General features: G+C 42.5%; 1 protein-coding gene across 1 annotated transcript; it reads right to left on the bottom strand.

Annotated features, from left to right (window-relative positions):
• Positions 1–467: 467 nt before the first annotated feature.
• spire2 (spire-type actin nucleation factor 2) lies at positions 468–23,876 on the bottom strand. Its single transcript, XM_080437336.1, has 15 exons — positions 23,205–23,876; positions 19,041–19,084; positions 17,972–18,349; positions 16,249–16,329; positions 15,989–16,153; positions 14,113–14,199; positions 13,689–13,806; positions 12,368–12,534; positions 11,991–12,201; positions 9,002–9,129; positions 6,962–7,099; positions 6,585–6,652; positions 6,204–6,231; positions 4,599–4,696; positions 468–1,721 (listed from the first exon to the last, which is right to left on the bottom strand). The coding sequence occupies exons 1-15, from the start codon at positions 23,509–23,511 to the stop codon at positions 1,325–1,327; spliced, it is 2,415 nt and encodes an 804-aa protein (XP_080293462.1). The 5' UTR covers positions 23,512–23,876; the 3' UTR covers positions 468–1,324.
• Positions 23,877–25,095: the final 1,219 nt, after the last annotated feature.

The following is a 25,095-nucleotide window of genomic DNA, read 5'->3' as shown; positions in this document are numbered from 1 at the left end:
ATATTCTGGAGGCACTGTTAACGCCAGTACAGCATTCCAGTGTTTACAGTGTATGTAGGCAAGTCACACTGGGCAGAATAGGAATTCATTTACCGACTTGAGACCCCACTGCCTTTAGTCCAACTGCCTTTAGTCCAATAGCCATAATCTTGCATTTGCCCTCGTTTTATTGCAGGCCTAGTTTAAACCTATAATATGATGCAATTATCCACAACATCTGCTGTATCAGCTTTGACCTGGACCAATAGTGAGGCAGATCACATCCATTTCCGATATGGCCAGATGCATCAACCAAGGCATGAAAGTAAAAGGAAGGGTGTCATGTTGCATTCACATGTATAAAAAAATAATATGGGAAATAAACAACTCACAGGAATGGGACTGGCCGTGTTTATCGTTTATACTTTATTGCAGTAGAGGTTTACTTCGTGTTACAAAACCAGAGCAGATTGTGAATGTCCTTGGGGAGTGAGAGAGAGAGAAAGCGGGAGGGGGGGTCATCTGCTCAACTCACTTCATCACTCTGGAAACAGTAAAAAGTGCTGTCAGCAGCTACATCCATTACATTCACAGTGTCACTTCTATCCTCCCTCATCGAGGTGCACTAATGACTTATCAAGCGCTTCTAAAATGATAGATATAGTAGGTAGACCTTGATATGCAGCAGCCACTCAACATTTTTCAGAACAATTAAAGGAAAAGAAAAAACAACCCATTTAGACCTGGAACACGTATACTTTGTTATACCTTTCAAGCCGGGAACACCTCTGTGTGTAGTTGTAGTCTTTCAGAAATCCTAGGTCAGGATTTAGAAGGCATTTTTAGAATTGGCTTCAGGTCTAAATGGGTTAAAGTGGTGTTTTCAATAAGCATACAATTTGTTCTTTTGGTGTCCTTAAGATCGAATGGAATACATTCATAACAAAACAACCACAGAGAGCAAGAAGCTCAGCCATTATGGTACGGCAACTCCTCTCATACAGTTCCCTCCCCTTCCCTCAGATGTCCTCTCCTTCCATCTTCATGCCATCCCTTCGTGTCGCCTCTTTTTACAGCCGTGAGCATTGGGAGCAACATCGTGACGAAGGCCAACCGTTTCCCACCCATTAACCTTTATAATGACAGAGGGTCAGGGTCAGTAGCCTAGCAGGTGGCAGGTGGGGTGGAGAAGCTTTACGGAGAATTTCAGCTGGGGCACTTGCAGGTTGGGGAGTGAAGGTGGTGGTGGGGGAGGGCGTTTACAACTGCTTAGCCCAAGTGCAGCATGGGAGCGACACTGCTGAGCAAGTGAGGGAATATGAGCTTAGGGCTAAAACAACAGTCATCAGTCATCTAATTTGTTCAAATCGTCCTTCGTCTTCAAAATGGGTAGCCGTGGCGAAGATGAAGCCGACGAAACAAGCTGTTGTGAGTGAAGTGCATGGTACGGGGAATGAGACTGGGCCTGATGGTGTGGCTGCGGGTGAGACACAGGGGGGCACTGAGGCGGAGGTGGTAAAGGGTCAGTCTTGTGGTGTGGCTGTGGTCCTTCAATAACAGCAGCAGCTTTGCTTTCTCTCTTGGGAGTGTTGTTGAGGATGTCCAGGCTCCGGCGGCTGGAGCGAATGACATCGGCAACAAATTTGGTGCAGTCGGCGCAGACGTCCCGGAGACTACAGCCATGCGCGTACAGGTGGGGAAACTCCTCCTCCACAGAGCGCCGCGTCAGGCAGCGCAGAGACCTGCAGGTGGGAGATGGAGGTGTTGTTAGTGTTCAGGGTCAAATGTACTTTTCAATAGAGATTGTAAACAAACGGCATGACAGGTTAAGAGAAGAGCTGTGTAACACATTAAAAGGACAACTTCAGCCATTTTCAACCTTATGTTCATATAATTGGTCCTCACTAATACTCATTATAATATGGTACCATTTTTGTCTGCTCTCAGAGGAGGACTGCTGAGGAATGCTCTGATGTAATCAACCCGAGAAGGGACGTATGAATGGCGAGAACAGAGCAGACGCAGAGCAGTGCCTTTTGAGAAAAGGGGCGGAGCCCACCTGCTCATGTGGTCTGTACGACATCAGGTCGACGTCAGGTCCAGCCAATAAATTACCTGGAAGTGTATAAATGGTTCTGTGATCACACCAGGGAGCGCTCTCCCATAGCGAGACATCGAAGCCAGGTCAGGTAGGTTATTTTGGCCTCCTGGTGGCGCTATAATAGGCCAATGTGAAAAGGGTGCCATTTATTCCTAGGCCGTACACGGCAATCGGACACTGCATGCATGATTTGAGGCATTTTCTTCTAAAAATGTGTTTTGCTAAATTTGACCTGCTGGTGGAGCTATAACAGGCCAATGTTAAAAGGGTGGCATTTGTTCCTCAACGTAGTGCAAATGTCCATTCAAAGTTTTACCGCAATCGGACGCTGCGTTCAAAACGGGCCACTCCTGCAAACATTACATGTCAATGTTAGCCAATCAGGATGGAATATGAAAAATCAAACAGATCCGTCTTGATCACATGACTGATCATGTGTACCGATTTGCGTGAAATTTGGATCAAATCTGAAGGCTAATATCAAAAAATGTGTTTTACATAAGTCTGCATCCTGGTGGCGCTATAAAAGGCAAATGTGAAAAATGCAGGGCAAAGGTTTTTCCTTGGCCTCTAGAGAGTGTGCATACAAAGTTTTACACTGATCGGTGCAGTTATAGGTAAAAACACAAATCGGCCTGTTACAGCGCCACCATGAGGCTGATTTGAACATTTTCAAATGGCATTTCTTCCTCGGCCTAATGGGAATGTGTTTGCAAAATTTCACAGAAATTGCATGCTGTGTTCATGATTTGAGGCATTTTGTTCAAAACGGAGTACTCCTGCAAACTTTGAAAGTCAATGTTTGCCAATCAGGATGGAATATGAAAAATCTGAAACGAGCTGTTTCTTTTAATGACTATAGAGATACTATCTAGCGATTTGCGGGATTTTTGGCCAAAATCTGTAGGAGTACTGTCCAAAAATGTGTTTTGCACAAATCGGCCTCCTGGTGGCGCTATAAAAGGCCCATGTGAAAAATTTGGAGCAGAGGTTCTGCTCTGGCATCCAGGGAGTGTATGTGCACAGTTTCGCTGCGATCAAGCCAACGGTGCCAGAGATTAGCTGTACACAAAATGACAGAATGACACACAGACACACACACGGACGGACGGACAGACAGGGTAAAACATACTCTCTCGCCATGCCTTTCGGCCTGGCGGAGACAATAAATAACTGCAGGATTTCTATTCCTTGAACATTTGCATGTTATAACAGAGGCCATTGTTCTTGCGTTAATAAAAATCTAAATCAAAAATCGGAAATCTTGTTAAAAAAAAACCTGCCTAATGATGATGTCACTGGTAGGCAGGTTTATATATGGAGATTGGGTTGAAAATGGGTGAAGTCGTCCTTTAAGTGGACTTATTTTTCTTTCTCTGCAATCAAATGAATTCCCCTCTGAACTCTGAGGCAGGCATCAGGGCCGTTTTGCTCAAAACAACTACAGAATATTGGCCATCGTTTGGCATAATTCACATACATTTTATTTTGTTGAAGAACGTTTAAATTAAATATAAATAGCTAAATAATAAAATGAAATATAAAAGGCAAAGGCAGTAGTATAATGAGCTTAACATCACAGAGACTGGCTTCAAAGATTGGCTTCACTAATTAAAATGACATGAACATTCACTGTTATAAAGCCTGCTCCTTGTGTCATTAACAGCATGGCTGGATAGTGTTGACAAGTATCAACAAACAAGTCTGCTTTCTGTATCTTTCCCTCTCGCTTCGAACTGCTCCTTGTTCCCCCATCCCCCGCTCCCCAACTAGAGCCCGACCGATGCCAGATTCTTGGGTCTGATGCCGATCACGATTTCGGTCCTAGACCACCGATTGCTGATGTTTTGACCAATATTTTGTCAATGAGTGCAAACATTTCCATTTGAGAACATTTCACTTCAAAGCAAAAAAAAAACACAGAAATTAGGGACAAAGCGGTTAAAAGCAGGACATATCGGCTGCATTATAGCTGATACCGATGTTGTAAAGAAAAAGTCTAATAATGGCAGATATATCTGCTAAACCGATATATCGGTCTAGCCCTATCCCCAACACACTCAAACATAGCATAAGGAGAAAGGATATTAAAAATGCCTGGGGTAATGATTACATAAGGGCTGCTTAAAGGCCTTGGACAAGGCCCTGCACTCATTACAAAACAAAAGACAGATGTACAGTAGCAAAGAGGTGGCAAAGAGAGAAAAGAAGAGAATCGATGAGGGAGCCTAGTGATTGGCTTGAGTAAGAGATCTCCTATTGGTTAAAGGAAGCAAAGCACTTCCGCTTAGGTGAGCAATCAGTGGCTAGGTGGGGGGAGGGACGAGAAGACTTAAATAGATTTAACCTGCATTCTTAAACAAGAGTGGCATTTGCCCTTGGATTTAACTAGCAAAGGATTGGTCTCACAACATTGGTCTGAGGAGCTGGCATGGAGTCTGTCCTTTGCTCAATCCATCCTCTTTCCTAAAATTCCTTGTATTCTCCCTCTATTCATGGACAGAAAACACAGACTTACTTGTAGACTTCACTTTTGCGTCCATGGCTCTTTGGACTGTTGTGGAAGCCCACTGTGTAGACTGGGATATGGGCCATCCTCTTTGATGGTATCTTCAACTGGGACACAGGGGAGAGCAGAAACATCATGACAGAAATGTGACCCGGGCCCAAGGAGAAATTGCATTGAAGAGCAAAAGGTAAAGGTAGAATGGGAAACCTGACAGCAAGCACAGAGGAAAGGGCAGTGTATTTCTACATTTAAAATTATACCATTTCACAAATGATAAATTTACATCACAGAACCAATGGGTCACACAGGCAGAAACTACAAGCACCACACTAGACCACAAACAAACAAAGCCCACAGTGAGTCCATAATCACAGTGCACACAACATATACAAATTGCACAAAAGCAGCCAAGGACACAGAATGAAAAATAAAACAAATGGACATACAGTACTATTTAATACACACAAACCACAATTATGTAACACAGCACAGCAGGACACATACAGTACAGGACTCACAGCAAACATACCACCCCCCACCCCTTCACACACAACTCAGAACAAACAGAAACCCAAACATTCTAACAGGCCAGTTCCCAAACCTACACCGCACAGAACCACACATCCACATGGTCTGGGGACTGAGGCAGCAAATCAAAATCAACAAAATGATTAACTTTCACAGAAATGTCTGCCAATGGAAACAAATAATATATTGACATAACTCATTAAAGGAATACTTCACCCTCAAAATGAACTTTTTTCCCCCTCCTATCAATTACTCACCCCGTGAAGCCTTGAATGCATGGAGAATGTTTTTTTTTTTTTTCATATTCCTTTACGGTGAATGAAGAATCTAAAAACGAAGAGAATACTTAATGAATAGAGAAAAATTGAGGTCCAATATTAACAAGAGCAAAACTTTTACAAACATTTATAAGCTCCAAAATAACTCACAGTATATTCCAACTGTCTTGTATGCACAGTACTGCCAAAACACTGCTATTTTGTTGAAAGCTGTACTTTTAAAATTACTTCCAGCGTTAACTGGGTGAGCATGTGGGGTTCAACACAAGGCGAGTTCACATGCACGCACTGGCCTAGGCATATGCATTGTTCGTGCATGCGCCTGTTTAGCCCAGAAGTATTGTAAACAATATAATTTAGATTCAGGGGAAAAGCAGTGTTTTGGAAGTAATGCGGACACGACTGCATACATGACACATACATGAGCTGTGTTGGAGGATATAAAGGGATTTTTGATAAAGTTTTGCTGTTAATATTCGAACCAATGGACCCCTATTTTTTGTTTGTGGGATTTTTGATTAAGTTGCTATTAATATTGGACCCCTATTTCTTGTTTGTTTCCCAATTCATCAAGTATTATGTAAAGTATTCAAGGCTTCACCCGGTGAGTAATTGATAGAAACAAAGCAATTTGGGGGGTGAAGTATTCCATTCAGCTCTTGAACAGTAAAGTATTTTGGAAATGCTAGTTCTTGTCCAGGCTTTGTAATTCAATAATGAGCCAAATAAGCACAGAGCACCACAAGCATAATAAAAAAATAAACGTGACTATGCAACAGCATGACTACAGAGAGATAATGCAAGTTACCTTTGCACAGCAGGGCCCACAGACAGCTCTGTGGGGGGAAATAAAAGGAATGAAACCCAACATCAGTATTGGACATACATACATAAGGATGAATGGTTTATTGAAAGTGAAATATTCACCTTTTGGAAACAAAAGAACAAGGGAAAAAAATTGGGTAATTGTAAATTGGTATATATATTTGGGATGTTAGCTGTAGTCTGGACATTTGCTGATCACAGAAGGCGCATTCGAAAGCATGTCATTTTCTGTACTGTATGATGCAACATCACATGAGAGGGAGTGCTAGACAGTATATCAGCACAGCTGTGATGCGGGAGTAGGCATGAAGCCACAGGCTGAGTGCCGAAGATAATGACCGTGTGAAAGGAACATCTTTTATACCTTTTACATAGTAAGCAGGTTGATGGCCAAGAGAACAGGGGGAACTTGACTCTACAACAGCAACACACCTGTGGGCACACACACACACACACACACACACAGTAGAGCAGAGGTTCTCAAACTTTTTAAGGACCCCATAACTCCAAGTGTAAAAATGGAACCAAATGTCCATTTGCACACTCTCGAGTTACAGACCTGTAAGTGTCCATTTGGAATCCCCTCAAGGAACCCTGAGCTGAGGGACTTGATGCATTGTTGAGGGTTCAGGAGCCAACACCAGTTCCACTGTCACTGATGTAGTGACAGTGGAGATGATACACATAGTGTATCATAACACATGGCATTGGCCATGAATCGGGATGCTTACGGTCCATTACCTTGCCTCTCTTCAGGTTACTGTAGAGCTCTTTGTTCTGAAGGTACTTCTCCATCTCTGCTTTCACCAGTACTCGGCGCACATTGATGACTTCCTCCACTGTTAAGGCAAGACTTTCCACAGGATGGCTAAACTCCTCCTGAACGTAGACAGAGAATGTCTGAGAGTCAGAACTTATAATCAGACGTTTCACTTGATTAATAAGATCATAGAGACTCTGCTAATGCTATCAGTCAAATGGTTAGCATCTTTCCTGACCACTAAGGGGAAACCATCCAAATGGCAGGCCACACACACACACACACACCACCACACACACCCACACAGTGTTGACTCTGGACTTCAAAAGCAGCAGATGCCATGGCACCCCAAATCATCACTGACTGCGGAAACTTCACACTGGACTTCAAGCAACTCTGACTCAGTGCCTCTCAGTCTTCCTCCAGATACTCTGGGACCTTGATTTCTAAATGAAATGCAGAATCCAAGTTGCTTGATGGTGTCATGGGTGCCATGTCATCTGCTGGTGTTGATGAATTATGTTTATTCAAGTCCTGTGTCAACACAGCCATCTACTAGGAGATTTTCTAGAGCACGTTGTGCTTCCGTACGTTGACAAGCTTTGGAGATGCTGATTTCCTTTTCCAGCAGAATGTGGCACCTGCCCACAGTGCCAAAACTATTACACTATCACATTTGCGCCACTAAACCAGTATAAATCCCTGATTGGCCAAAAGTGAGCTGTCCTATTATATAGTATAATGAATACACACCCTTTTCCTTTCAAGGGTAATACAAGTGCATGCGTAAAGGTCGATGTGGGCTCTCTGAAAGTCTTTAACCCCCCCACTCCTGTGTCAATCTCACCCCATGGGTGAAGTTGCCTTTTAAATCTCTATAGAAGCCAGGACAGAAGTCTAGAGGCTGGTAATTAGTAAAGGTCAGAATAAAGTGGAAGTCAGCTGCAGTAGTGGCAACCAAAGGGAATATGTGGAGCAGTAAAATGTGTGGACATGCTGTGCACTAATTAGGAGTCTTTGATGTATAGAACAGATTATATGTTGTTTATAATGTAATGATCAACATTATGCCTCTCTTTCCACCTTTCAGTGAAGAACTGGAACTCGATCTATCCATCCTTTTAGATGGGCAAAAGCCAGATTTGTACAGATGTAATCTTAAGCTCTTGCATTATTTGAGTTCAGCCTCCTTAGAGTAACATTTCATCAAGGATACAGCACTCAGTCTGCCCTCTAATAGTGCAGTTTTTTGAGGAATGGAAGTAAAGTGCAGTACTGAGTTTAGAGTTGGAGAATTAGAGTGTTCTAGTGATGACGTCTTTTTGTATGCTAATCCAGAAGTTAAAGTACTTCCGCCATGGGTTACTATGGCAGAATTCCAGTGAAATTTCTGCACCGTTTTGGATGGGAAAGGAGCTTTGTAGCAAACTAAGGCTTATGATATATTTTGTTCAACAAGATAATCTCAGCAAAATGTGCAAATCACTTTATTTATTTTTTTAATCTCCGCCAGGCCGGAACGGCTGGGGGTGGACTGGAGATGATGTTTTCACCCCTGTCCGTCTGTGTGTGTGTCTATCTGAACAGCTAATCTCGGGCACCGCTGGACTGATCGGAAACTTTGCATACACACTCCCAGTGGGCCAAGAAGAACCTCCACCCCACATTTTTTTTGCTGGAGAGGCCTGTTTAGCTAAATAAATCATAAATGCAGTGTCCAATCTGACCCAAATTGTAATCACACATTGAGGGGCCTCTAAACAACGCAGATCCAAAAGCGCTTTAGCAGAATTTATGGTTGAGGGTGTATTTTGTGTTGTATAACAAGACGTGAAACTCTCAAAGGCTTTAACCAAATCCCTGAGAAAAAAAGCATTGGAAATCTGGCAAGTGAAGTGAACCCATTGGGAACGCACTTCCATCTATAATCCAAATCTCGACTGGCTCAACTGTAGTACAACTGTAGAATATGACAAAGCAACAACAATCTTCATCGCATACGTTTTTTCTTTTTAACTCACCATCCATTGGTGCTTGTTGCTAGTCGTGGAAACGGAGGTGGTTTCTGAACCCTCTGAGGTCTCATTGACTGAGCTTAGAGACAGGCGAGCTGGGGACGGGGGCACCCACCCATAAACAGGGAGGGAGGCTGGATGGGGGCAGAGAGTCAGAGAGAAAAAGTAGGGAAAGTGGAGAAATAGTAGGAAGGGAAGAGAGCATTAGACCATCAATTTACAAAAAAATAGAGCGAGGGGGAGGGGCACAGAGAAAGAGATAGCCAGCTACATAAAGAAAGTAATGGTTAAGATACAGTGGAATCAAATGAGTGGAGGCCAGAAAACAAACAGATGGAAGCTTTGAATCCAAGTGCATGCATAACATTCTTTTTATCCGGCTGCATCTCAGATCTCACCCCAGAGCCTTCAGTCATCTACACTAATGCTGCTCTCCATTATTAATCTGGTTTTAAAGGAGAGCGTCAGCCCATCTTCTGATATACGCCTGCAACTCAGATCACAGCAAGAGAGCTGCTCACTGCCTCGTTCAAAAGAAGAACTCAATCAAGACCATAAGAAATTAACCAGACGTGCACTGTAGGAGATGAGGTGGTGGTGGTGAGGGGGGCAGGCAGGGGGCCCTAAATTAGAAGACCACACACAGTTGAGATTGGGTGCCTCTTCAATCCTGCAAATGGAAGATGCCAATTCAACTCTTTTAATGGAAAGTAACCCATCTGAGAGATCGACTGCAACTAGCTGGTAAACCTCATCAGTACATATAATGTGGATCAGCTGTTGATGACAGCGTGCAGGTTTACAGGCTTACATTCTGGGATTAGATGGTGTTGGTGTGACAGTCCTCTATTAGCCTGAGGCTACGAGCTCAATCCATGGTCTTGAAGGGCGGACCCAAACACAGCCGCCCGGATTTGTGCGTGGCTTCCAATAGACCATATTCACACAGCGGCCATGTTTCTATGAAGTCAATGAAAGTAGCCACCCCGGGTGGCGGCACTTTCAATGTTAAATTCCAATATGGCCGCTGTGTGAATATGGTCTATTGCTTCACCAATCTATGTCCCCGCCTCCCCTCCCCTCCCCCCCTCGGCCTGTGCACGGAGCACGCTGACGTCACCAAATTTAGAGCGACGCCCCTCTGCACTCTGATTGGTTAGGAGATAACAAGGTCCAAGACCATCGTTCCTGCATGGCTCCCCCAGGCTTTTTTTCTTTTGTAACAAAAAAAAAAGCCTGGGTTTCCGAGGCTAGTCCTCTATTGGCAGAGTAATGAACTACAATAATAAACCACCATGTCTATCAAGCCATTGCTTGGCCCCCTCGACAGGCAACTATTACTAAATAGATTTTTGGGTCATGTTGTGTAGGCAATATTGCTTGCAATGACACAGAGATTAATTAAGCAATATTACACGAGAGGGTGTGCTTTACCGTGATTATTGGCATGACAGTGATGCGGTCAGGAATGAGGCGAAGCCAAGTTCCGCAAGCAGGAAGAGTGTGCCGAGTTCCGCACCAGGAAGAGAAGAGAAATATGGGCACCAATACAGAGTGGGCAATAGACCTCGGAAGACTGGGCACCTTTTAGTAAAATATTCCTAACCCTAACCTTAATCCCAACCTCACAGAACTATGCTCAACCTTACCCTGAAAATGTTTTGGATGGGGGGATAGAAAAGATCATCTGAATGTAGTTGCATTTCAGTAATACGCATACCAGACTTCAAAGTATTCCCGTTTTGGATTTCCCCTGGTGCCCACTCTGTTTTGGTGCCCAGATTCCCCTAATGCCCACTCTTCCAAGGTGCCCAGTTTTCCCAAGTGCCCAGAATGTTTTGGTGCCCACCCTTCCGGTCACCCTGCAAACTTCCCATGCAAACAGCTAGCCTGCCCTGCCGAGACTCGTCTGATCAATACACAGCTGATTCTTGTATTTTCTTGTATTTTCATTCTAGCTGTCATGAGCCTACATCAATCAATCAGATTGCTTGGTCGGAACTACCTATATAAATATGTATATATGTATAATCAGATTCAAATCAAGGGGAGAAGCCCAGCTTTGCATTTCCTTCCACTTAAGGCCCAATTCATACAACAGTGTCATGCGGAGAAAGTAGCCGATCTCTGAACTTGTAGATCCGCTAGATTAGCTATTTTTTTTACATGAAAAAAGCTATTTTGAAATCATGCCCAAAATGTTTCAAGTCCATGTTGAAAAAACCAAACGTGTAAATGCATGTCTCCCTTATAGCTCACATGAATGTACAGAATAGAGTTGAAACCCATTAGCTCTGGACCCCCTTTACAGAGTCATGCTTTATTAGAACATCCTTCTAAATTGATCAGAATCCATCCTACACTCACAATCCTATAACACAGCAGCAGATGTAGAGCTTCTCAACATCTGCAACCAAGTGTTGTAAGCAGTTTACAGACTGTGGATTGACACACATTATGGCTCTCTATTTTACATGGTTTCAGCTCTCATCATTCAATAATGCGCTGTGTAATCTACCAAGCACAAATGCTGTATGGCTCAGGATTAAGAGGCAGCCAGTGGTTGTCTGTCTGATACACATCTTCAATAGAATTATATCAATGAAAAATCTATGAAAAATACACATATTTTTAATGTAATTATTTTAAACATAATTTGAAGATTGAAAAGTTCAAATTATGGTCGAAGGTCTAAAAATGAAAAGTATTTAGACCTTCAAATGCAAGTTGGCAGACCTGCTGTAGTGCAATTTCTCCCTCTGCTGGACAAGAGCTAACATTACCACCAGTGCAAACAAAGGACAACGTAGAGTATGTTCTGTTCAGAACTTCTGACACATGGCAAAGTAGTTGTTGTTGATGACAGCATGCAGGTTTACAGGCTTACATTCTGGGATTCTATAAATTCAATATAGATTCATATTGAATAAAATAAACATTGTAACATTGAAACATTGTGTCAACAAGACGGAAGTCTATGTGTACACACACTGACCTCTGTGTGTAGGAGGTGGCCCTGCTCCGGTCAGTGTGCGGGACCGGAGCCTCTCTGTCCTCAGTCTCACTGCGTTGGTCTCTGTGAGCGACGAGTGCATCTCGCTGCGGAGCACAGCGACATCATGCTCAGAGAAGGAACGGTCCCTTTTCATCGGCGTGGGGGAACTCTCAGTCTGACGTAGATCTGCACCATCTGGGGAATCCTCTTCCTGTGTGTGTGTGTGTGTGTGTGTGTGTGTGTGTGTGTGTGTGTGTGTGTGGTGGGTTACACAACATTGGTGGAGAGAGGAAGCAGAGAGGAAGGGTTGAGATGAAGGAGAAGAGCACAATGTGTTTCTGTCTTTCTCCAATTCCCTCCCTCAGTCCCTCTCTCACCTCAAATATGTTCATCTCCTCCATCTCAGCAAGAGTAGGGGCCTTCAGGAGGATGCGAGGACGGGAAGGGGGGCGGGACCCAGACTCAGCAACAGAGAGGTCAATGCAGGATGTAGACTTGACATTACAAGGAGAAGTCTGAGCAAGGCAGGGCATAGAGCCAAATGCTGAGGAGAGAGAGGACAAAACACAACAGTGACTAAATGATTCATTCATGTCATTTATGTTGCCATTTTATTATCTTCTTTTTTACCTATGATGTTAAGTGGCTTAAGACAAATCAATGTAAAAACAAATAATGGTAACAGTAGTAATAGTTCTTGAGGAAGAGCAGTAAAGAGCCTCAACAGGAGTAGTAGTAATTTTATTCTTCACTAGAAGCCATTTTTCACTTTCATTCTTCCTTATTTTCTGTTTTGTTTTAAGCATCATTTCTGTTTTGTTTTTATGCATCCTTTTAGTATGCAGAGACAGTACATTGATCCTGGTCTGAAAATAGCCAGTCAATACTTATGAAATACGATACCACCTCCACATGTACTACTATGGCTCTATTGGAAAACCTCAGCAAACTATACATAATATACAGTAAGCGGTTTAGCTGTAGTATGGCCATTATAGCTATGGTATAGATTGCACAGTGCATTGTCTGAGCCATAATGACTGTGTTAATCACTTTCGGTATCCAATTTGTTTTCTAGGTAGTTGAAAGCATGTAGTGGGTCGAGCAGAAACGCATACACAGATTGACACATACTGTAGTTTTACACAGACACACGCGGTAATCTATGGTCTAGGATCGGCATCGGACCCAAAAACCTGGCATCGGTCAGACTCTCTTCTGTATTGTAAACGTAAACCATAAACGCAGCACAGGCACTCTGTAAAGTGAGTGTGGGCAGTGTCATTCACTTACTCCAAAGCACTTACGTATGCAGAAATATGTCTCCCAAACACTGGTATAGGTTGTGTGGTTATGAGGGTGAGTAAATGAGGTTCTCTCATTTTGCTCTTCATCACACACACACACACACACACACACACACACACACACACACACACACACACACACACACACACACACACACACACACACACACACACACACACACACACACACACCCCTGATGACTCTCTCTCTCTCTCTCTCTCTCGTAGATAGTACTGTATAGTAGGTGTTATTGTGGATAATGAACAAAACTTACTATTACTATAAATGATTGCCCAGACATTGTCAATTTAGCATTTTGTGCCCCACACATGGATAATTTAGTTAGGGACACGTGGGAACAATGCATTGTCACAACAATGCTGCACTTACGTCTGGAGCTAGGGAGGAGCACAGGCCTTAGCTTTCTCTCCTGCTTGATCCCAGCCAGAACTTGTTCATGGAGAGTTTGCTCCTGCTGAGGAGGAGGGGGTAGGCATCGTTCTGAAACCTAGGAGGAGAAAATAATCATACAGCTTTAGTAATCCTGAAAGGTCTGAAAGGTAAAGACGTGAGAGGGGCAAAAAAGCTGTTTTATACCGTTTTAAATTATGTTTTGGAAAATAAATATAATAATAACAATGATAATAATAAATGATACTCCAAATATTCTATATATTATGGAGCTATTTTCATTTATATTGCACAAACGGGGGTTGATATGCAATGAACAGCATTTTGGTAGGTATACTCTAAAAAGGGGCAGCAATGCTCAGTACAATTCCACTGAGTTTAACTTGAAGCAAAGACCACTCACTGGTTTGAGTGGAGGTCGAGATCGAATGAAGTCCAGGATTAATTCATGGGCACTTCTCTTCACTCTGGTAGGCATATCACCATCTACCTGAGAAGGACAGAGGGCAGATGACACTCAGAATTGCTATCTGCAACTGTCTGTCTGCAAACTATTGCTATTAGTACAGGCTGGATAGCTATAAAACCAGCACCTGCCTTCTTAGACTTATAGCTGTGTGGTAAGGCATTCAAGGTGACACTAAATCACATGTATGCTGTAGTTACTCTTGTACGGCACATTCAATTAAAATGATTGGCAGCACTTTAGTTCTTCACAATCCAAACTCGAACAGAATGCAATATTCTAGACACAATAAGCCAGTGTTTTCCAAACATAGGCATTTTGGGTCACACAGCAACCCAAAATGGGGCCATCGAAATCAATAAATTATTTTTTTTGTGTCAAAGTACTGATTTCTTTATTAAGTAGACGTGCAATAAGCGGGATAATGAACAGCGAGGTGGGCTCCGTTTTATTTCTCAGTAATGACCGCATCGCTGCTCATTAACACTTAAGTCACTTACTCGTTGGCACACCTAAAACTAACACTATAATTATTACGTTTATTAGCTGCAGCTGTGTTGCTTACTTCAGCCGAGCCCTATAGATAGTTTTTGTCTGGCCGGCAGGCCAGCCCAAGAGACACAGATGTATGTTTTTGACTGACTGAGTGATGAAACTACAGCATTGGTCTCTGCCTATCGCAGAGCAATCATCCCTCCAGGTTATGGGATGCATCTATCCTCAGTTGGCATAACGATTAACTAGCCAATCGCAGAGCAATCATCCTTCCAGTAATGTAGTGAGTGGAGTAGGGCTCTGGCTTGTGAACATGCAGGTTGGTTGTCTACCTGGAGTACAGCTTTGTTTATATTAGCTATGGTTAGCTGCTCTTGCTTAGTGCTGACTGAGCACAACAGACCTTAGAGATAAATAGTGTTGACAGGTGAATTGCTGTTAAATATGTTAGCATGCTACAGCAGGCTGTAACCACCCAAGCTAAGGTGCTGAAAGCCATTGAATTACTACACAAAGAGCAAAATACAACTAACTTTATCCAGTAGTAGTTCAAATATAAATTCTCCTCTGACATAACATGTACTGTACAATAAAGTTTTCTAATAAAATAAAATTACTCTGAGACCAAGTTATAGGACTATGGATGTATTCATTATGTTTCACTATAATTTCATTGAATCATAAAGACCTATCCAGACAAGATTATAATTCATGGGAGATGTTTGGTAATGTTATGTTCACTGGTGTAATTCTGTGATTTTGATATTGTGCAGTTTAACATCATTTGTTATTATGAATTAGAAATATTTGCCCATACATTTCCTCCCAAATTGTAAATGCCCAAAATAAATGAGGGGTAGTTCTCCTCAAATAGCTTAACCATGTCATGTGATAGACTACAGGAAAATTGCACATGAACATTTCATATCAGGAATTCACATTATAGACACTACCGCTGATTATAATGTAATAATCAGCGGTAATGATATTCGAACTGTGGTGCCACTATATATGTATATGAATTGAATACCAAGGCCCTCATTGGAAACAAGTCCGCAAGGACCTTTATGAACGGACCTGTTAGACAAAGTATTTTAAATGTAACTGTGCTGTTTTACATTTTTTGCCTAATAAAATATTCAATCAATCAATTATCCCTCCCTAACAAATTACCCACAATTTCACACATTGCAGTCCAGTCCAGCGATAATTATAAGTTTTGCATAGCGTTGTTAAACTTAAGATGTCAGCAAACAAGAGTTTAGTTCCCTTACTGTCCAATCATTCCAGAGCTTTGAATGTGGGTTTACATTCTCACCATGACTTTGCGCAGTTGGTACTTCCGTGATCGTATGTCTTCCATGAGCATCTCGAAAGGTGTGAGGCTGAATTCAGTCGGCAGTGGGTTGAAAGGCTGCTCCTGCACCTTCTTTAGCTTCACTCCCTGTCTCAGGTCCTTCATAAGCTGCACCCAAAGCCGTGCCTACACGGGCCAATGCACACACACTTTGTCATACAACTCTGCGTTTACTTATTGGCCTACTGTAGGTACAATTTCATGACGGTGTTCTGTCTCACCCAGTCTGTGTGTTTCAACGCGTCAAGCTCATCTGTGGCTCGGTCTTCCTGAGATTCTTCCTTTCTGATCTTCTTCAGCATCTGAAAATGAGACAAGTCTCTATAACATGTGACAGTGAAAACAACATCAGAAAAAGTCAAAAGGAGTCGCGCAGACACCGAATCTCATCTCTTTATTTTTTTTTGCTTTTTCAGATACAGGCTTTATGAAAAAACATTCAAAGAACCTATCACAGATCTGCAGCTACTCAATATGTAGTGTATATATATACACAATATGTAGTTGTGATATATGTATATATCGCAATGTATCGCAATATGTATCGTATCGCAATATATGGTGATATCGCAATATATCGCAATATATCGCAATAATATCGCGATATGTATCGTATCGCAATATATCGTATCGTGACCCAAGTATCGTGATGCGTATCGCAATATAATCGTATTGTGACCCAAGTATCGTGATACGTATCGTATCGTGAGATTGTTGCCAATACCCATCCCTAGTGCTTACCTGTATATACAGCCTGCAATATGCCAACAGCTGTGCCAGAGCTGGCGATTCCGTCAAGTGAGTATTAATTCATACATATGAGACAGATGTATTTCCTGGTCTAACAGTATGCATTGCAGCACAAATATTGTGATTGTGGACACACCTCTAGTACAATTGTGGAGTATTACAATTAACAGGCTGTATTTAAGCACTTGTGACTTTATGGTTGTGTGACCCATACCTTGATCTTTTGGATGTACTTTTGGGGGCTTTGGATTCCCTGCACCACAGTAAAGCAGTTTGGTGTGCGTGTTGTTCTCAACTTATCAGCGACAACAATATTGCAAAAACATTAGTGGCAATAATGGACTTTAACAGGGAAGTACGGTGAGCCAAAAATGAAAACAAAGCTTCACTGATCTAAAACAACGAAAATACAAAAGGTGTGAAATTAGGGGTGTTGAAAAAAACATTGCGGTCGTGATTTTGACAAAAAATAGCGATCATTATCAACAATTCAAAATCGATTCAAAATGTTTTACTTATTTTTTGCTTGTAAAAGTTACACTGATGTTTGTGATATGAAATAATAATCACAGTAAACATTATCATGTCTTCAGTCATATTCAAGGGCTTTGGGGGGAAATTTTAACTAACTTTCAGTCACTTTCAGTTCAGCACAGATGAGGTGTGTGTGTCACTGTCCAGCTGATGCTCGATGACACCCCTTAATGTTAACAAAGGGAGTCTACCAGTGAGCCATGACTCTGAGGAAGGTCGAAAGACCGAAACGTCAGTCACTTTTTATACTTGCACCTAAATAATAAAAGGCTTAAAACTGTCCGTGCTGCTCCAGCGTTGATCTCTTCTACCCCTTAATGTTACTTGCATCAAGGCAATTATGTTGTGTTTCTGCATCAAATAGAACTACACCTACGGTAATATAAGATTCCATGCTATCATTTTTCCATGAAGAATTTTTACTGGAAATAACTAGGCTACACTTGGTTGTTAAAGTCCAGATGAAAACAATATGACTGTTGTGAATTAAAATAATTTAGATAAAACTCATTTTTACGGGAATCATTTTTGAGAATCGATTTAAAAAAATAGTTTTGAATCAAAAAAAATTATTTCTAATCTAATTGTGACCCCAAGAATCTGAATCGGATCATGAGATAGCAGAAGATTCACAGCCCTGTGTGGAATACACCAACAAACCTCCTTGGCATCGCTGATCTTATTGAGGAAGGTCTGCAGCTCCAGAGTCTCTACAAACAGAGCCCTGCAAACCGCCTGGTAGTGCTCCGGAGCCAGGGCCGGGTTCGCCAGCCGAGATGCACACAGCACCATCACCTGCCGAAACGTGCACACTGGCCTGACAACTCCCTCCTCCTCATCATCACCTTCCTCCTCCTCCTCTTGCCCACTGTAGCCCTCATCTGTTGTTCCGTTGCCGGCTGTCGCTCCTAGGCTCTGGTCACCTCCTGACATGCGTTCGATGAGGTGCTCCAGTTGCGGGCCCAACTCTCGCTCTTCACTTTCATCCAGACCCCAGTCGAGCGCCCGGTAGATGGCCACACCCAGCGACTGCACCAGCTTGATGGATGATGAAACGCTAACCATTAATGACTTTTACATTACTTTTGTTTTTTTCATTCTGTTTTTTACCTATTTTACATTTTCTCCTAATTTAGTTATGCCAATTCTAAGTTCCCCCATATAGTCACAGTCACTGCTGGATCCCTACTTGTTGGTCTTGAGGAGGTTATAGACAACCATGTCTCTCCTCCAATACATGTGATGTCACCAGCTGCTTCTTTTCACCTGATAGTGAGGAGTTTCACCAGGAGGACATAACGCATGTGGAGAAACACGCTATTCTTCTCAGTTCCACTCACTGCTGAACAACTGACCAACCAGAAGGAATCACTTATGCAGCGACAGAGAACGTCCTCCCCACCTGGCTTCCCACCCGTGAACACCGAGACTTGTGTTCGTTGGAACGCCCGGTCAAGCCGGATGCACCGTGGGCGTAGAGGATTCGAACCCCGGTCTCCATGGTGGTGGGCAGGAACTTTACAGTACCTATGAGCCACTCCGGCAACCCACTTTTGAATCACTTTAGAAAACACAAAAGCATGGATCAAACTTTTAACTCCAAGATGCATATTACCACAACAGATGAGTTGAAAAAGAGGGCACAAAGGGTGTCTCCTTTTAGGCTAATACTCTTCCAAGAAAACTCATATGACTGGTATAAATACATATAAAATATACAAAAACTCACTTGACACTCTGCAGTGGGTGGAAGGGGAGGTCCATCGGAGTCATCTACAGAAATGAGGAAGAGGGGAAGCTTATCAGTATTTGTAGTTACTAGTACTGACTTGCAGTAGTACTTTCTTACTATAAAGACAGAAACAACATAATATATACTTCAACTGCGATTGGACATGATTCACTGCCAAATCTGCTGACAGAAACCTAACGTTTCCGCCACCATTAACCAGCCCTACTCACTTTATGACTATGAGAGGAGGGTGAGGCCCCCCACCCCCACCTCCGATTTCCATTCTGGAATCAATAAATCTCTTTTCATACCCCTATGTCTTGCAGTCACAACTCAGCCAAACAGTAATATGCCTCCTTAGCTCAGTGTGAGGGGAGCATGTTAAAAAAGAGCTGGCTCCAAGCTCAGATGTCAGTGATGACACCCAGGAGGCCTGAAACTCCATGTTCAGCAGCTCTCACTGCAGAGGAAGAGGGACCAGCAAATGGAAGGAGAAGAGAGAGAGACAGTCAGAGAGAGAGACAGAGAGGGAGAGAGAGAGAGAGATGTGGGGATGGGTGGGCCATGGGGGTCAGGGGATAAGGCTAGAACCAGTGGTCCGGGGACCACCAGTGGTCCTTGAGGGGGTTCCAGGTGGTCCCCAGCTAAATGATGGAGACCAAATGGACCCTTGTAAATCTTTAACTCTTGTGAGTGTAAAATGTAACCCGTCATTTATGCTCTCAAGGGTTAAATTATTGTTAAACATCTGCAGGACTTAATTAAAGAATTGTTATTTTGATCAACGTTTGCCTGTAATCTCTCCTATGGTACCACATCAATACAGCATGGAATTGTGAAGAAAGAAAGATTAGAGAGAGAACTAGAGGGATAGGCCTTGGTATGAGTGGGCAGAAGGTTCAATCTGTCACTGCATCTTTTCCTGTCAACAACAAAGTACTGAGACCAGGGCTCACCAGAGTCACCACAGAGCCGTGCACTGTTCCTTGGCTGAATAGAAATGCAGGTTTGATGTACAACAAAAGGCACAAAGTCACACTGAAGGAGAGGGGTAACATAACTCTCTGTCTGTGTCCTGACTCCTGAGGGAGTGAAGACGTCCTCTATTCATGCGTCCTCAGAACAGGGGCACAATGATAACATGAGCCCCCTCTGAACCTGTTGGATGGGTTGGAATAATGGGCACAGGGTCACAGAACCAACACTTTGCAGTTTCCCACGGTTACTGGCTGGTAAACACAAGGGAAAGTAATTATCTGTGTTAAGCCTAATTTATGTTTCAACATATGCCAGTGTCGCATGACAAAGTATGAATTATGCTTTACAGTTTACACTGAGAAGCAGCTTTTAGACACATGACTTGGGTAAAAGAAAATGTGTGTATTTTATTTAATTGAGCCGAGCTGCTTATTTCACCAGAAGGGTGCCTTGTTTTTTTGTGCCTTGTACGTTTTCAGTCCCCTACCAAAGAGCACCTTCGCTACACTTTTTTGAACTTCCTAGCACCCAGAACCTCTCTTTTTTTCAAGCCGAGCTGTTGCTGGTTCGTGGAGATGGGTTTCAACAACAGCACATATTCATCTGCCCTAAGGATGGATGACCTTGCAGATTATCTCTCTTAAGAAGTTTGAAGAGAATTAATTCAGTAATTCTCCACTGTCCAGTTGAATAATCCTCTATCTTGAATGTACTAGAATATAAATGTGAGTTATCTCTTAGTAATGAGTCATCTCTTCTTCGTCATAGCCTGAAAGGACAACCCATTCCAAAGCTCATTGTTGAAGAAAACAGACTTCCAGTATTTCCGCCATTGACCTTGTCCTTTCAGCCATTGTCCTTGTCCTTTATTATTGAGCAAGGGAAAGTTGTTATTTTGTTGGAAAGTGTTGTATACAATACAGTGTCTGTATTTCAATGAGACAGATTGTTTAATCATTGTCTCCGAGCAGGCTTACCCAATAACAGAAGGTAGCGCTTGGTCACCTTTTAAAGCTTGGCTTTTAAAAGGTGGCTATATGAAGGAGCACATTTAGTCAGCCACATAACTTTGACAAATAATAAGTAATCCTGTATGTTGTAGATATTCTTCTGAATGTTTTGCAGGTTTACAGACTGGTTGGCCACTTTTTCCCTGAAGTACAAATTAGGCCTCTATTAGGGGTTGGAGGTTTTGTATCATGACAACAATCCTTGTTCAGATTTAATCAATGTTTCAAATAGACATTGAAAATGTGGCAAAAGTCTAGCGCACCAGTGAGTCCCTGATTTTAAATGACATGCAATCTGAGTCATCTCAGAATCTTAATAGCCTTCCATATCTAACAGCACTTGACAGTTAGACAGTTAATGTGTTGTAAAAATGTGCTGCAGTCTTCTGAAGCTGAAAAGATTTATCAGAAGTCAACTTGAAAAAGAATCACTTGAGCACACTGGAATTATTGTTACAGTACTTGACATTTACAATCTGTTGATTCTAGTTCAGGTTGAAACGTGTGTCTTTACACTGTGAACAAATACAAATGTTTACTACTAAAGATTGTTTTGTTTCTCTGTACTGTAGCGCACACACACACACACACACACACACACACACACACACACACACACACACACACACACACACACACACACACACACACACACACACACACACACACACACACACACACACACACACACACACACACACACACACACACACACACACACACACACACACCTCTTAACCTGACTGCTAAAGCGCAATTGAAATGGAATTATTGTTGCCATCTGGCTAATTACATCTCACCATAACTTGAAATTAGTCAAATATTTTTCAGTTATTGATCACTAAAAGACAGTAAATTGTCATCTTGCTGACTATACCGACATTACTAATGCTGGAAGAATAACTATAAGTACAACATACAGTACCTATAACAAACATATTTGTTTGTACTATACAGTACAAACAAATCATGATAGTGTGTGATATGAGCCTGGTCTGCTTTTGTTATGAGTCTTCAGATAGTAACCAAAGAGAACCAATAAAACTTGATGGGTTATAAACATCATAATATAGTCCTTGTATCTTGGGGACACTATGCAATAAAACTAGCATAAATGGCTTTGAGTTATTGCTCTCATTTTAACAACTTTACCCAAACAATACACCAATGCTTCATAATTGGAATGTGTCCACTGTCCATGGAACTTGCCCTACTTCAATAACTTATGGTCATTTGACTGTTGTAGCCCATCTTCCTCCCCATATTTTTTGCTGTTATGCTGCTTCTGCACATTATTCTAATAACCAGCAGCTAAATCAAGTCTGACCATCCGTTAGGCAGCTATGTTGAAACGGGTTATTCTGGCCCTAGCCCGCATGAGTAGGCTAGGCTACAGGGGGCATATTATGCAGGTGTTTTCAGCAAGATTGCGTATAATCCGATGAGCTTCCTCTCACTGTAGGTCTAAACGCTGACCACAACCGAGAGGAAAGCCGTTTTCTATAAATAATTAATCAGTCACTGACATAGCCTAAACCAAGTCGTCCCAGGCCTAGGCCTGTACCTGTCCGGAGTGCGACAAATCATCAATCAAAACATAACTAGGGCTAATAGGCCTAACAGCCTATAATGATTTTAATTCACAACTAAAATAGCTGGCTGTATGGTTCAACTATGAATTAATTACAGGCACGTCGGTGGACAGAACAACAGTATAAAGAAGTTGGGGTGAAATAGAGCAGTGGTTCTCAACCTGTGGGTCGGGACCCCCCACATGATTTGGGGGGGGGGGTCCCCAAATGACAGTAAAGTGACAATTTAAGGACTTTTAAGACCTATTTAATACAAAAAAAATAGACCATTATTACATTAAAAGTAATGAACAAACTAAAAACTGGTCAGACATTGGCCAAAATGTCAAATATTATAAGAAAGAAGAGGCACACATTGTGAAAATAGCCGAACTACAAGCTCACAATGCAGGCGTTGTGGGCTTATAGATCTGCTATTTCCCACAATATTTATCTGTGGAACCCAAAATGTAATGCCTCAACTCCTTCATTCCAAGTGCTTATCAGGGTGGGGGGTCCCCAGTTCAAATATGATTCTTTTTGGGGGGGTCACAGCCTGAAAAGGTTGAGAACCACTGCTCTTAACAGTCTTACCGTCTTACCATTGTTGTGTAACGACACAGTACCGTCTCTGTGGAGGCGGATAGAGGACGGGTCCTTCACCCGGCAGACCCAGACCCTAGTAGTACCGGCCGGCGGGCGCCGCGGCACCCTCAGCCCGCTGCAGCACTGGTAGCACACCGCCCATGCCTGCTCCTCGTTTATAGGCTGATCGTAGGATTTCAGCACCTCTTCCAGAGACAGTTCCCGGGGGTCGGTGAGGTGGTCTCGGGCCTCCACTCGGTCCGTAGGAGCACCAGACACCCGTGAATCTCCATCCTTGACGCTTCTGTTTGTTGATCTAGCCATGGTTGTTGCGATGCCCTCCTGGAACCCATTCTTCAATCCGAAGGCACTGTGGCCATTGTCCGCTGACTATAGTCCTCCGGGCCCTGCTGTCTGTCCTTATCGCTGTTGTACGGCAGGGCGGTTTGATTCACTAGAGAACTGCAGCTGCACCGGTGCTACCATAATAATAATAGCGGCTGAACATGATCTTTGATCTGTGGGAATGAATGCCAATCAACGACCGGTGAAGGAGAGGAGGCGGGGAATGCGAAACCTCTCTGATGACTGGCGCAATCCACCTGCTTGTCAGCCAACAAGCGAAGGAATGAGCGTTAAGGACGAACTTGTTGAGAAGGTTCAACTTCTGCAGGAATCAGATGATGAATTGATGAGTTTAATCACCAATCTACTAGCTACGTCAACCTACGAAGAATGTCTAGTTTCAGAGAAAGAAAGATAAAGACATTTCCATGGGGTTTGGTTCCTGCTAGGATTTCACTCGCCCTGGTCGCCCCCTTCCGTCCACCACTGCAGCACATCTCTTCTGAGCTCCGCCCGTCTTGACTCTTGCCCATCCAGTTATAGAAAGGGTTCTCCTTAACGCTATGTTACTTTCGATCCGTTGCCCGAACACCCGCGGTAGCGCACCGGCCGCAGCCTCTCGTCTGTAGTAAAAAAAAAAAGGCTTTTGCTACTCACCAAAACAAAGACGGTTTTAAGATGTTGAAAGCGTACTTTACTTAGTGGGAACACTCGGAGCCCCCCACCTTACGTCTAAAATACACTTTTTGACCAAAATGTTAAATAATCCACCGGATGGAAAGAAAAAAAAATGTTATACACTCCACTGCGCCCTCTACAGATCTTATCAATAGAAACAAAATCAATACCCGGATCTGTAGAGCGCGCAGTGGAGTAACTAAAACATTTTTTCTATCCTTTGTATTATTTTACATTTAGGTCAAAAAGTGCATTTTTTTAAACCTAAAATCAACATACCCTGACATTAGAAATTAAGACACCGTACTGGTTATTAATTGCACTCAATCAATTTGCATTTATTGATCCATCAATGGCATTTGATAGGCTACCGTTGATGATATCATGTAAGTGATGTTACAGACAGAGACCAACAGAGGCTTGTATCAGAACAGGCAATTTCTTGAAACTAAATTCTTGGACTGCATCCAGTCTGATGCAAAGACATGGATCAATGTTTTAACTGTCCAGAAGGGGGAGCCACAGCCTCAGGTCTCAGTTATCGGCTATTTCCAATATTAATAATAGGCTATTGTCAAGATTGGCACAGACATTTACTCCTTTGCAGAAACTGTAAAAAGAAGAAGGTTTTTGAAGACCTCTAATGTGCTTTTGATATTACACAGGATGGGTTGTATCAGCTGGCAGATGCTCTTCACTATAGGCCCATTAGGTCTGGGGCTGCATGGTCTACTTCAGTTACTTACTACACAATATAAACAAATTGAAAGGGTCTAAAGTTAACTTATAAATATGGGTTTTATAATAGATGATGGTCTAACATTTAAATGTCATATCGATTCTCTTCTGAAAGGCATAGGATGAAATTGGGATTTTGGGAACCGA

Source organism: Gymnoscopelus braueri (assembly GCF_963280865.1).
Source record: "Gymnoscopelus braueri genome assembly, chromosome: 9".
In the NCBI taxonomy this organism is placed as follows: domain Eukaryota; kingdom Metazoa; phylum Chordata; class Actinopteri; order Myctophiformes; family Myctophidae; genus Gymnoscopelus; species Gymnoscopelus braueri.
This window is presented reverse-complemented; position numbering and strand designations above follow the sequence as displayed.

Bases quoted from the DNA above. Each gene is read 5' to 3' on its own strand.
- spire2 (XM_080437336.1), bottom strand. From the start codon at position 23,511: ATGGCTAGATCAACAAACAGAAGCGTCAAGGATGGAGATTCACGGGTG. The intron at 14,200-15,988 runs GTGAGAATGTAA...TGTCCTTCTCAG, and splicing joins ACCAACTGCGCAAAGTCATG to GTAGATGGTGATATGCCTAC. The intron at 12,535-13,688 runs GTAAGTGCAGCA...CTCTCTCCTCAG, and splicing joins GCTCCTCCCTAGCTCCAGAC to CATTTGGCTCTATGCCCTGC.